The sequence below is a fragment of the Zonotrichia leucophrys genome, chromosome 3 (assembly GCF_028769735.1).
Source record: "Zonotrichia leucophrys gambelii isolate GWCS_2022_RI chromosome 3, RI_Zleu_2.0, whole genome shotgun sequence".
Taxonomy (NCBI): domain Eukaryota; kingdom Metazoa; phylum Chordata; class Aves; order Passeriformes; family Passerellidae; genus Zonotrichia; species Zonotrichia leucophrys.
The window spans coordinates 56,957,345-56,969,715 of NC_088172.1; the positions used below are offsets into that span (position 1 = coordinate 56,957,345).

At 40.8% G+C, this 12,371-nt stretch overlaps 1 protein-coding gene across 6 annotated transcripts in view; it reads right to left on the reverse strand.

Annotated features, from left to right (window-relative positions):
* The window catches only part of LOC135445614 (uncharacterized), a 31,368-nt gene that overhangs the window by 1,461 nt on the left and 17,536 nt on the right, over nucleotides 1-12,371 (reverse strand). For 4 of the 6 annotated variants that reach the window (XM_064708359.1, XM_064708355.1, XM_064708353.1 and 1 more), the window contains 7 exons: nucleotides 11,634-11,679; nucleotides 10,366-10,499; nucleotides 5,939-6,067; nucleotides 4,230-4,344; nucleotides 3,210-3,344; nucleotides 1,907-2,032; nucleotides 24-979 (listed from right to left, as the gene is read on the reverse strand). In XM_064708359.1, the coding sequence (XP_064564429.1) occupies nucleotides 858-979; nucleotides 1,907-2,032; nucleotides 3,210-3,344; nucleotides 4,230-4,344; nucleotides 5,939-6,067; nucleotides 10,366-10,499; nucleotides 11,634-11,679 (807 nt within the window). In that variant the 3' untranslated portion in view covers nucleotides 24-857. Of the gene's footprint in view, nucleotides 1-23; nucleotides 980-1,893; nucleotides 2,053-3,209; nucleotides 3,345-4,229; nucleotides 4,345-5,938; nucleotides 6,068-10,365; nucleotides 10,500-11,633; nucleotides 11,680-12,371 lie in introns of those variants that run through there. The other 2 variants (XM_064708356.1, XM_064708358.1) reach the window with 2 other exon arrangements.

Genomic DNA, 12,371 nt, shown 5'->3' on the forward strand with positions numbered 1-12,371 from the left:
TTAAACATGAATACCTTTTTATTGTTCTTTAACTCCATTTAAAATGAAGTATCAATACAAAATATAACAAAAAAATCCTAATTTTGCCAAATATTTTCACTCATCCCTTGTTGCGAGTAGCTTTAGAAAGAATGTAACATTTGCAGAATACAGTTCTGTACTTAAACACATCTCACCCAAATCATTCATGGTTCCTGCTGTGTTCTGTACTTGCTCTGTGCAACATTTCCTTGCCTTAACATACCTTTGCTCTTCTGCTGGAGAGTAGAGCCTATAGTGTGGACAAGGATCAGCTGTAAGGATTTACCTTTCTTGTTTCTTACAAATTTTTTGTACTTTGAGAATTGTCCCTTAGCAGTTACTTTCTGTAGTAACCTGTATGTAGTTTTCTACCTTTATAGTATGGGTTGATTCAATTATTTTCTAAAATCCTTGGAGTCTGCTCTGAAATACAGGACATGAAACAGAAACAGGATAAAGATGAATGCAGACCTGCATACTTGAGAGATGCCTCATCAGTAGAATCAGCCTGTTGCATGAATAAAACCTCATTAATACAGTGCTGGTTTTTCTGAAGGGTGGGGTGAGGAAACCAAAAACAAGCCATGGAAGGTTAACCAAGCATAGCAGGTGTTTTTCAACATGTAGCCATGTCCTCAAGCACACTTAAGCAGCCAGCCAAAGGGTGCAAGGAATTGTGTTTTGACCTGCTCCAATTCTTGTTATCGGGACATCTCTCTTGTATGACGAAACTGCAAGTAGCAGGAAAATTACCGGAACCAAGGAAAAGAGTTGTTTGCTCTGAAAGTTCAGGTCATTGGATCTGGTAAGTTTTCATAAACCATTTGGCTTAAATATTAACTGTCTTCATGGCACATAGCTGCCCTAAGGAGCTCTTGAGTTTCTTCTGTTTGCTGACGGACTTGCTCAAGGAGTTTGACCATTTGGCTTTTTCTGAATGCTAATGAAAAGTCTGGATCTGAAGAGAAATAACAGGTGTTATTCAGATCCAACCTATTTTTTGCTATGTTCTAATGCAGATGCACAGAAAACTTATTTTTCAGGTTAGATACAGTTGGTTGGTGATTCTTATTACAGGTAAGACATAAAAATACCACACAAAGCACATACAAATTCAGTTTTCATCCTAAAACCATTCAAGATTGCTGCTAAATTCTCCTGATGCAGACGTATAAATCTCAGTTGCCAAATTCAGCCTTATGCAGCAGCTGCCTATCTAGATGTAGTGGGGTTTTGGCTCTGGCTCTACATACATAAAGATATGTGCAATATACAGTTATTACTACACTATAACCCTCATAGGTACTCAGTTTTATCCGAAGACAAGAAGACTAACTTAACCCAGCATAATATTAAGTAATATTAATGGACTTTGAAGTATGAAGATGTGAGACTTCCCAGCTTTACTATCAGCTAATCATGCAAATTTTTTATTTGCTTGCTTCATCAAAATAAACTAAAATCACATTTGAAAAACTTTTAGGTTGCAAGCAGCAAGGGTCAGACGAGCCCAGGCACGTTCCATCCAGCAGTATTGCGATTTTATTCCAATAAGTGCCAAAAGTTCTTATATAGGATAAGATTTTCCTGAAGTCCCATTTCCCTGCTGTTCTGAATGCCTTTAGTTTTAAAGCAAACAAACAAAATCCTCCTGCCTTTATTGGGAGATACTCTTGAAGAGCTGCTTAAAAACATGTAACAGCTACCCTTGAGATTATTCTGTTTTCGTAAGTGAGCAGAGCTAGTCCCTGGAGAAGTTTGCACTGTCAGTGGTTGGAGTCATCTTAGAGGTCTTTTCCAACCCTAATTATTCTGTGATCTGTGTTACTAAGCAGTGCCTGTTTGCTGCTGATGGGTGCAGGCAGCCTTGGCAGGAAGGACGTACCTGCTCGTAGTCTGCAGAGTGTGGAGATGCCCAGCTGCTGAAAACGGACCTCTTGGTGGGTAAGAAAATTCTTGAGGTAGGCTTGAATCTCTTCAATGTGATATTTCCAAAAAAGCATCATTTTTTCTGCGTAAATGGGCGAAACACTGGAGATCAATACAAGCCTTTAAGCACTTTGAAAACTGATTTTTGTAACATTTCACCTTCAGCTAAAACCAACACTACTGCAAAGACTGACAAGTGACTTCCCGGTATCACAGCTTCTGATAATACTGCTGATACTTCCAGTAAATAAAAAGATGAGTGGGCTGCTGGGAATCTGATCCTTGTGCAAGGGGCCTACTGATTGACAGTGGTTGGCCTGGTAGCTGAAGCAATCCATTAGATGATTATGCTGTTGGATTCTGTTCACTACCTGAGAGAGAGTCTGCTCTGTTGCAAATCCTCAATGCTAGAAATGAAACAGATTTGCATTTCCCTTAATGGGGACTCACCACACATTTCAGTTTTTCTTATGTCTAATGTCTAAAATCTAACTATACCTTTCTAGAAAATGTGGCAAGTATCATCAGAGCAGCTTTTTCTTGCAAGTCTTAAAGGCTCTCAGCTGCATGAGGCAAGTATTTAAGCATAAAACTGTTTTCTACAGGTAAAAATAATGCTTTTTTATTCTCTTTCATTGAAACTTGAAAAAATTTGGCTGCATTCTTAAAACTACTTTACTTCACTGCTCCTGGTAATTTAGTCTAGAATGATATCAGCAGGATTTGGTTCAGTAAGAGTTTTTTTCTTGCTGGTCAGGAAGTAGAGTTATTCTAAAATTTTGGAACACAGCCTCTGCTGTCTGTGGGGGATGCCATCACATTTTACATATCGAGAAAGAAGGTCAAATGGCAAGATATAACCTTATTTGAAGTGACCCTTGTCTGAAACACATTCTCATCTTTCCCGTGGTGAGGAGTATGTTAATGGTCTCCCACCTTCGTACTGAAGCTGTTTGCAAGGACCTCAGAGTTGGCTATGGACCAGCTCTGCAGAATGGCAGTTCTTGAAGAAGGCAAAACCCATGTAAATCAGACCTTTATCTGTGGTCCACTTTAATCCCTGGAGTTTCTCATGCAACTCAAGACTGTTTTATTTCAAGGGGCACTTGTACTCTGAAAAATTTGTAGACACCAAGTGGGGGGATGATACAAGAATATTTAAGGTTGTTCAGTGCCTGACAGTCCTTTGGGAAAAGGCTAACTTCACTTCAGACATCCACAAGTCTCTTCCAAAGCACAGTTAATCCTGTGTGAGTTACCATGACTGATCATGTGCTGGATGATGGAGGCAGCATGAAAGGAAGGCTCAGGATATTCCAGTTGGCCAGCCAGTCTCACCAAGCACCTTGTCAAAGGTTCATCCATCCACTGGACCATGTGTAACATGGCTCCTTCTGGAAGGCAGAAAGGTAAGAGAATACTCTCTAAATAGGAAATCCAGTGTCAAAGAAATGAAGCTGAGAGGTCTGCCAGAAACTGCTGAAATGGTGAATCCTTCATGCAACTGGAGAAGCAAAATAAGTGCTGAACTTGGTTAACAAGTACGTTTAGGTCGTTAAAAAGGGTGATGTTCTGAGGTTATGCTCTCAGTAAGGTAAGGCCATGGATTTGGCTCATATTTTGTTGGCTTTTTGTTCTGCAAAAATGAATCACTTTATGTGCAAGATCCACTCTTGGCCCATTGGGCTCAGTCTGTCCAGCAGCTACTCCAGGAGTGCGCTCCACTCGCAAAATTAGATGTGATGTGTTGCCAGCTGCATGGCCATCACACCAGATAGAAGAGATGACCTGTTTGACAGACAATATCCAATGCTAGGGCATGTTGGGAAAATTTACACTCGTCCTTTCTGCTTTAAAGAGTGCTGTACCTTTGATGAGTGCCAATTTGGTATCTCTGATGAAATCCATGTGCGAAAAATTTCAAGATATAGACCTACTTTGTATTTTAGTTTTTTATATCAGTTTCTGCAATGATGAAATTATTTCAGCCTGAGAAACAGGGAAATGTTACAAATAGAAGAAGACAGGCCATGTACAGCAGTGAAGATCAGCAAAAAAAAAAAAAAAGAATTAAAGAATTTTAAACAGTTGAACAAAAATGCAGACAATGGAGCCCACGTATCCTGCCACTGAATTGGGTTTTGTTGTTGAAACTTACAATGAATTTAAAAGGAAAGTCTTGGGCTGTGAGATGGAGCTGTGCTCCATCTCCTGTTAGAATTAATAAAGGACATGAGCACTTCTCTGATTCAGCCCTTGATGGAGGGTTGCTGCCATACCTTGCTTTGCTAGCTCAGCAAGGCAGGATGTCACGTAATGAAGGGAGTCTTCCTGAGTGTCGGTCAAAAGCAGGGTCTGGAGGAGACCTTCGACACAGCGGCTCTCCGTGATTCTCTGCCACAAGAGAGAGAGGCATGTTTAGCACTTCCATTAGGGTTTAGTGGTGCCTGGGGGCTTCAGAAGTACTGAGGTGAAACCATCAATAATGGAAATGTCTCCTCCCAGATCTACCACAACCAGGTGAAAACACCTCGGATTGTTCAGAGATCACCTGTACTGGGATACATATATTATAGACTGAGTTGAAAAGAGATAGGAGGCTTAACTTGTGCTGACCTGGACTAAAAGCAAAACATGAGACCAAGAAATGAGTTCTGAATGAGTCAGCTGGAGGTGACTGGTTGCTAGTGAAATTGAATCATGAAGTCATCAGCCCTCTGGGACGTCCTAACAATGGAAGTTGCTCATGGCTCCCTAATTGAGCTCAAGTCTATCAGCAAAATGGAGTATCTTTTTCTGATACTCATTTTATGCTGCATTTTTTGCTGTGGTTTTTTAATTTGCTGCTTAGAGGTTCAAGGTGGATTTGAGACTGCTGCTTTTCAAGCTCCCACACTCTGTTTCTGTCCTGCTGGCATAAAAACAGTACTGCCTTTTCCTCTTGTGCCAAGGACTTGTGTTTTAGGCAGCATTCCTTAGAATTGATCCTGGAAACCTGGCACTCCCACTCATGTCTGTTTATTCATTTATGCAGCAAGAGCTTGATACTCTCTATACTATAAAGCTTTATTGAAGGTAAAGCAGGTCCCAGCTGATAACAGCATAAAGTCACAGAATTTAAGTATTTCAAAAAAAGACTATATTTGTCAAACTTTGAATGATGGTCCATTTCTATTCCTACTGTGGGCCTTGAGTTTCAGGGAATCTAGTTTCCTGCAAAACTCGCTGTCACAGCTATTAGAAATTTATAAAATTCTTATCTTAGTAAAAAACCCCGTCATTTTCCTTCTGGCTGGTTTAAATCTCTGGAACTAGTAGTAATTGTATTGTGAACAAAGGGGGAAATAAAGAACTGAGTCTTTAAAAGTGTGTACTAGGAAGTGGAACAAAGCAGAGGTGAGGATTTGGTGGGGTTTTTTCCTCATTATTGATTGCTACTGTTGGTACTCTAAAAGGCAAGGAGAAAGGAAGTGCATCCTTGCATATGGATTTTGAAGCAAAGTCAGCAAGAGAGATCTTTATAGCATTTTGGCATAACTAGTATCTTGCCAAAGAGGCAAAATGTGCATCAATAGCTGGGGTTCTGTTTCACAACGAACAGCAGCTGAAGCATGAGAGCCAGGAAATAAAGATTCAGTTCATAACAGACCTCAGATTTTCCTGAACAATTCCTTTAATCAGTATGAAATGTTCTTTCTTGAACTTTTTATACCTATGATGCAGTCAAATTAGGTAACCACATCATTCATTGCAAAAATTAGATATTTATTATTTTAATTAGCTGTTTTGTATTGTATTGGGAAAATATGAATAGAACTACCTTTCATTATGGTCCTTTTATTCATATATTCAATTCTGTGTAAAATATATAGCAAATTGGCATATGTTTAATTACCCACAGCATTAATTATTTTTTTAATGCTGATTTGACATAAACACAATGGCAACCTCACAGGGTATAGTTCAGTGACAAACACTGTGTACCTACCTGTCTGTTTTTGGAAAGGCACAGGTTTCTGATGATGCAAGCAGTATGTCCAACAATCACAGGGTCTGTTTTATGTGCTGCCAGTAATATCCCCAGGCTCTGCAGGAGCTCAGCACATGCCAGAGTGTCCTGAGGAGAATAACCAGTATCTCAGTATCCAGTGTGGACAACACAACGCAGCTTTGCAGTGAGCTACGGAGAGATTGAACTTAGCTCTGCAAGAAGAGCATTAGTTTGCTTGTATAAACCAAGGGTGTGGCTGGGTCCAGTGCTGCTTCTCTCAAGTATGGTCTGATTGCACTGACTATTGAGCACTTGCTATGGAAGGCTGGAGTCTTCAAGATTGTGTAGTTTATTGTTGTTTCCATCAGATGCCTCACTGTGGTCATTGCTAGTCAGGGGAAGGACGTGCGACCCTGACTGGAAGAAGAGGTTGTCAGGGTTGCTGTGGAAGACAGAACTACACGGTGAAGTAGCAGCAGCAGTGCATCCTTGAGTAGCTCAGCAATTTACCTGGCTACAACAATGGATTGTATCTTTAGATCAGTTTGTGATCAGGCCCCTCTTCAGTAAACATGTCCTGAACAACATCTTCTTTACACACTTTTCTATGCTGTCTGATGATATTTTCGAGGTACTTTGCTGGGTATCTCTCTCTGAGTGTAGCCTTCCTCCAATTACCACTAATATTACTTGAATCACAGAATGACCTGGCTTGGAAAGGACCTTAAAGATCATCTAGTTCCAGCCCTCTGCCATGGGCAGGAACACCTTCCACTGGGCCAGGTTGTTTAGAGCCCCATCTAACCTGGCCTTAAACACTTCCAGGGATGGGGCATCCACAAATTCTCTGGGCAACGTGTTCCAGTGCCTCACACCCTCACATTAAGGATTTTTTCCTAATATCAAATCTAAACCTACTTTCTTTCATTTTGCAGCCATTACTCTTGTCCTGTAGTATCAGATTGGAGTCTGGATTACTGCACAGGTAGTTACCTCAATAAAATCCATATGGATTGAGGGAGCACTGCTGTGTGTAAGAGAAACCTGACTTCAACAGAGTTTATTTTAGGTCTACAGTTAAAAGCAAAAGATTTCCTCTTGGGAGTGTTTTTTCATTCAGTCTCCTTCCCTTAGGAATTTAGGAGTTTTTAATGCAGTTCTTCTGTTTGTTCCCAATGAATTGTATAATTTGTACTGCCTGGAAACTGAGACACATTAGCAAGGGAGTTCAATATAAAACAAATCATTAGTCCTATACACAGCTGCAAAAAATCACATAATTCTCAAACCTGTGAAATATAGGAACACTAAAGCAGTGTTGAAAAGCAGATGTCTTTAAAAGTTAGTTTAACTTTAATCTTTCTTTTGCTTAGGCTAAATTGCAAAAGTGTATCTTATTTTCTTTTAATACCAGCTGACATCTTCACTTAGCTCATTTTAAGCACTGTCACAACCAGCAATCCTAAAATAAGACAGGAAAGTAAGTTGAAAGGGCAGTTCTTCCACAGGGCAGAGAATCTTATATGCAGACATGACAGTAAATTTTCCTTAGATTTTCTTTAAAGGAAGAAATAATATAGTTTTAGACAATCCAATTAAATTATCACTGATTACTGTCTTCTACACTTTTGGGGCCAAATGTCATCTTTTCTGCATAATCCCATCAACTACAATACCCGTTTTGATTTGCTACAACCTGAGAGGAGGAAATTTGCTATGGATTATAAAGGAACTTTCTAATACATAATGACTTCCCTGCCAAGATATTTTGTTTATTTAGAACCTACATTAGCAAGTGACAGTACTTGAATTTTGCTGAACTTCTTTTTTTGTCTGGAATATGGCTGAGATCCAGATTTTGTTTTCTTGCTCAATTCTGCACAGTGCAAGAGAATCACGAGAAAACTGTGAGTAAAAATAGATTGAGTGGTTCAGATGGATATTGATCTAACTTCTCTCAAGACTAGAATATTAAAGAAAAAAATAAAGGCAAGGAAAAAAATTCCAACAGCAAGTGTGCTTACAGTTGCAGTGCTGTACTCATACTCCTTACACAGGGATTTCTTGACAAGGTAAATATTATCCCATTTACCAGTTAGCAAAATGTCAAGGCAAAGTTATTTTGTACCTGGAGTGGAGATTCAGTGGCACCCTCTGGAATAGACAGACCCTGACTTCCAGGTCTTTTATTAAAGGAATTTGACTTAAAGGACTGTTTTCTCACAAAGCCTGTTTCTTTAGTGTTTCAGGGTTGGGCTGTCCTTGGGAAAACTGAATAAAATTCCCTCTGCAAGAGGGAAGTTTTCCAGCTCTTGCTGGGAATCCCTGTCAACAGCCTGACCAGGAGATTGCAAAAAGGGGGATGAAGCAGGGCAAGGAGCTCCCGTGAAGCATTCCTGGGGGTTTGCTTCATGGTAACTAAAGGGCAGACAGATCCTGCCCCATTGTATCCTGGATAGTATTTGTAATAATTCAAGCATCACTTGACTTGGTTGTAAAGGTTAGCTTTGTTCAGTGGTTTGTTTTCCAACAGTTGTTCCCATGGAGAAGTCCCTTTTTCAGTCACGGAGAATTCAGCCTGAGTTAGAGAAAGAAACGTTGAAAAGACTTGAAAAGCAGGCCAGAAAAGGCAGAGAGATGGGGAGGCAGGATATGAATACAAAGAGGTCAGACTCTTCTCAGAGTGCCCAGGGCTCGCTCGCACAAAGCAGCAACATTCAGCAGTCAGGGACAGCCGTGTTTGCTCGCTAAAACAAATTCAGAGATGTAGATACTTCTCACTGGGGAATAAAGTGAGATGCTTTGCTTTCCAGCCTCCTGCTACTGACCCTTTTTCCCTTATGAAGGATGGGCTGTTTCACCACTGGTGTAGCGAGGCTGAGTTCGCAGTGTATTTGATCCCACTGATCCTGACCACGTCTCTTTGTGGCCAGGGATTTGAAACACTGGTAAAGACAAGTTTCAGGACCAGGGAGAAAAGGATTTGTGGGTACTCTTTCCGGGGAGAACAAAAAATGTGAATGATATTTGGAGATAAGAAAAGCAAATCTGAGTGAGGACCATGCTCCAGCATAATGTCTGCTACTGGATAACATATTTACTGTGCCAATGGCCTTCAACTAACTTAATGCATTTCAATTGTAAGCTTGTTGAGAGCAAATTGTGTTTTGATTCTATGAGGCAGTTTGACAATCAATGAGGATATTCTGTGCTCATGCAGCCACTCTGCCTTGAGTAGATCTGTGCTCTAGTTGCTGCTTTCCCAGGCATTGAGCTCACCCATTTTCCCATCAAATCCCAGAAGTAGGGGAGATGCAATTTTGGTTTGCATACAGACAACTTAATTGTTACACACCAAGCTTTCCAAACCCAGAGTAAATTCCCAATCAGGCTGAGTGTATTTCAGACACAAGAAGCACCTAAGGCCACCTGAAGCTATTCAGACCCTGTCACCACTGCCTGAGGCAATGTGGCAGTAAAAGGTTCTCACATAGTTTTGATCTATGCACGCAACCTTTGACTAACTTCAAATGTTGTTGTTAGCTTAAAACACTTATCAAAACCTTTCACATCTATGTTCTTATGGATGTCTTTAATTACTGCAAAGAAAAGTTCATTTAAAAACGAGAGTAATCTGTCAGTACTTGCCATAATTTAATTGTAGTCAGACTTCTTCATGTATTTGCTAGTGTTGCACTATTAATGGTGGTGTTTACCCTGAACATGGGCAAAAGAATCGTTCTGTAACTTAGGACATGAGGATACACAGTCCTGGTGAAAGTCCTAATGCATTAACTAAAGATAAACAAGATTTCAAATTCTGTCAGTCCCCCTTTTTGTTTTGATGCTAATTCAAAATATGTCAATATTCTACAAATGCACTTTTGAATAACACTGTCCATGTAGGGAGTAACATACATTTGCTCTTTGTTCTGCACTTCTGCACTTTAAATGTGTGCTCTAAATTAGTTTCTCTGCTTTTCAGTGGGTGGAGAAGCTCTATAGCCAAGAAATAACTTCCTTGGTTGCCCTCATGGTGGCAGTCTCTCATGGTGCTGTGTTTTTCCTCCCCTCATTCATCTATCTGGGGACTGAGGGGACGAGAGAGAGTTGTGAGGAGTGCAAGGCAGTACCCACATATGCAACGGCTCTGACACCCATCTGCCCCTCTACTCTCACTGGTCTCTCCTTGGGATCCCCCTCAGCACAACAGATAGCTCCTCAGGTAGCTAATGATAGTGCAGATGCAGTAAATGAAGCCTGGTTATTTTGGGTAGGAGAGAGAAGGGTTGGGAAGGCTCCCAGAGTCTCTTGGCCATTCTCAAATTGCATTTCATAGGCTGTTTTGCCATAACAGAGTGTTACCCCTGGTGGTGACCAGAACGAGTCTCTCCCCTCTGTTTTTGGGAAATGATCTCCCATACCTGGTTGGGTGAGTGCTGGGAGAGTATCCAGAGCAGAGCGATGGAGGCACGGCGCACGTCCTCGCTTCCAGAGGCCAGGAGAGAGCACAGCTGGGGCAGGACATTCTCAGCAACCATCTCAGCCTGGATATCCACTGGCATGGGAAAACAAAGGAGGTCAGGGGGGTTCAGAGCACTGCAGGGAGTAATTCAGGGTCTGACTCAAAAAGTTGACTGTTGTATCAAATTAGAGGGGACCTCCCCATCTCCGTGCAATGGGACAATGCCACATGTTCAGTTATAAAAAGAAACCCTCATTTGTTCTGCCTCCTTTTGCTGAGGGATTAATACAAGCTTGATGGCAGAATGTAGGTTTGGGCACCCTCAGTTTGTGTCTGAACCTCAAAAAACCAAGTGAGGGCAATTTTCTGACTGTCATTGGCATAAGGCCAGGTATGAATGTGGCAGCTTCTGCTAACAAACAGAAAGACCTCCCAAGCACCACCTATCTTGCAGAGTTTTGGTTAGCCAGAAGAAAGCCCAGCCATCCTACTGAATTGTTATACCCCACTTGCTCCTGCAACCTCAGTGAGTGCACTAAAAGGCAATGCCAGAGCAGCCAGCAGATGGAGAGGCAGATCTAAAAGGTCAAGCAGACCGGGTGTTTCAAACTCATCAAGGAGTGGCACAGCACTTCTTTTGCTCTCAACTCCTCTATAATTGTGACTGCTTGAGAATTAAGCAGCTCTACATTTTTTAGATGAATAACTCTACCCTGGAGTCTGGGACTTTAGCACTGAGTGTGCCAGTCCTCTGCCACTGTTTCCTGAATATGTCATAGAAATTAATCTTGGACATTTAATAGGGTTTTTTTGGAGGATGACAAATGCATGGGAGAAAATTATATTTAATGATAGACAGAATCATGCCTTGGAGAAGACAGGTCCCCACTCAATAAGCAATTTCAGAAGACATTCTGTCCTAATTGGGTTTAATGCTTAGGAAATATGGAAAGAAGGAAAGCTTAGCAACTCACTAAGGCTCTGTACATAAGCACACCTCTGCTGCCTTTCTCACTTTCTCCAGATACACCCCTTGCTACCTGGGAGCTCTAAAAGAGATTTAGTGAGGATATGCACTGCACCTTCCTCTTCCCTTAACATCCAGTTAAAATGTAGAAAATATCTCTTTGCTTTTGATAGGAAAAGTTCCCAGCCCACTGTGCTCACTCTGAAAGGCAGAGAGAGATAGAAATAGTTTGGTTTCTTTATCTCCAAGACATTGCTTACCACTGGTAGCCAAATTTCTTAGGCAAACACATGCCTGGCTTGAAACCTGCTTGTGCCAAAGAGGAAAACCAAAAATTAAAAATGAGAGAGAGGAGGAAAAAGAGCAGTTTCAGTAATGCATGTTCTTGCCTACTGCACACAAAATAAACATGACAACACTAGTAAGCTCTTACATTATCTTCAAGAGTATGTTTTGGCACATGTTTTTTTTCAAAGTTTTGATGAAATTTTTTTTCAACCTCCTAGTCAGTCATCCTATTGTTGATGAAGAATGGGGCTCAGATGTTGGCTTTATTTTAGAACATCTGATAAGTTATAAGAAAATGAAGGGAAAGAAATTGTCCCATTTGCTTTGCAGTTTTTTTCATCTCCCTTCTACAAAGAATTTCAAGTTCCACCAGGAACTGTGGTTTCTTGAAGTTTCCTTGATGTGGCTTCCAACAAAGCAAAATTCTCAAGATGTCATCCTTGAAGCCATATAGTAAAAGTTCCGGATACCAAAAAGAAAAAAAAACAAGTAGCACAACAGATGTGTCACACTGTCACACACACAATGATCAAAGACAGAGCCTGGACAGGGCACTTCTCACATGATGTTTCAAGTTAATAGCATACTGGCTATCCTAGTCTAAAGGAAGTGTCCAGGGCTGTAGAACAACTTTAATAATTTCCCTTTGCGTTCTTCATACATTGACCTTGTAGAACCCATGTATTTTCTATTGTAGGTGTCTTTTCTCA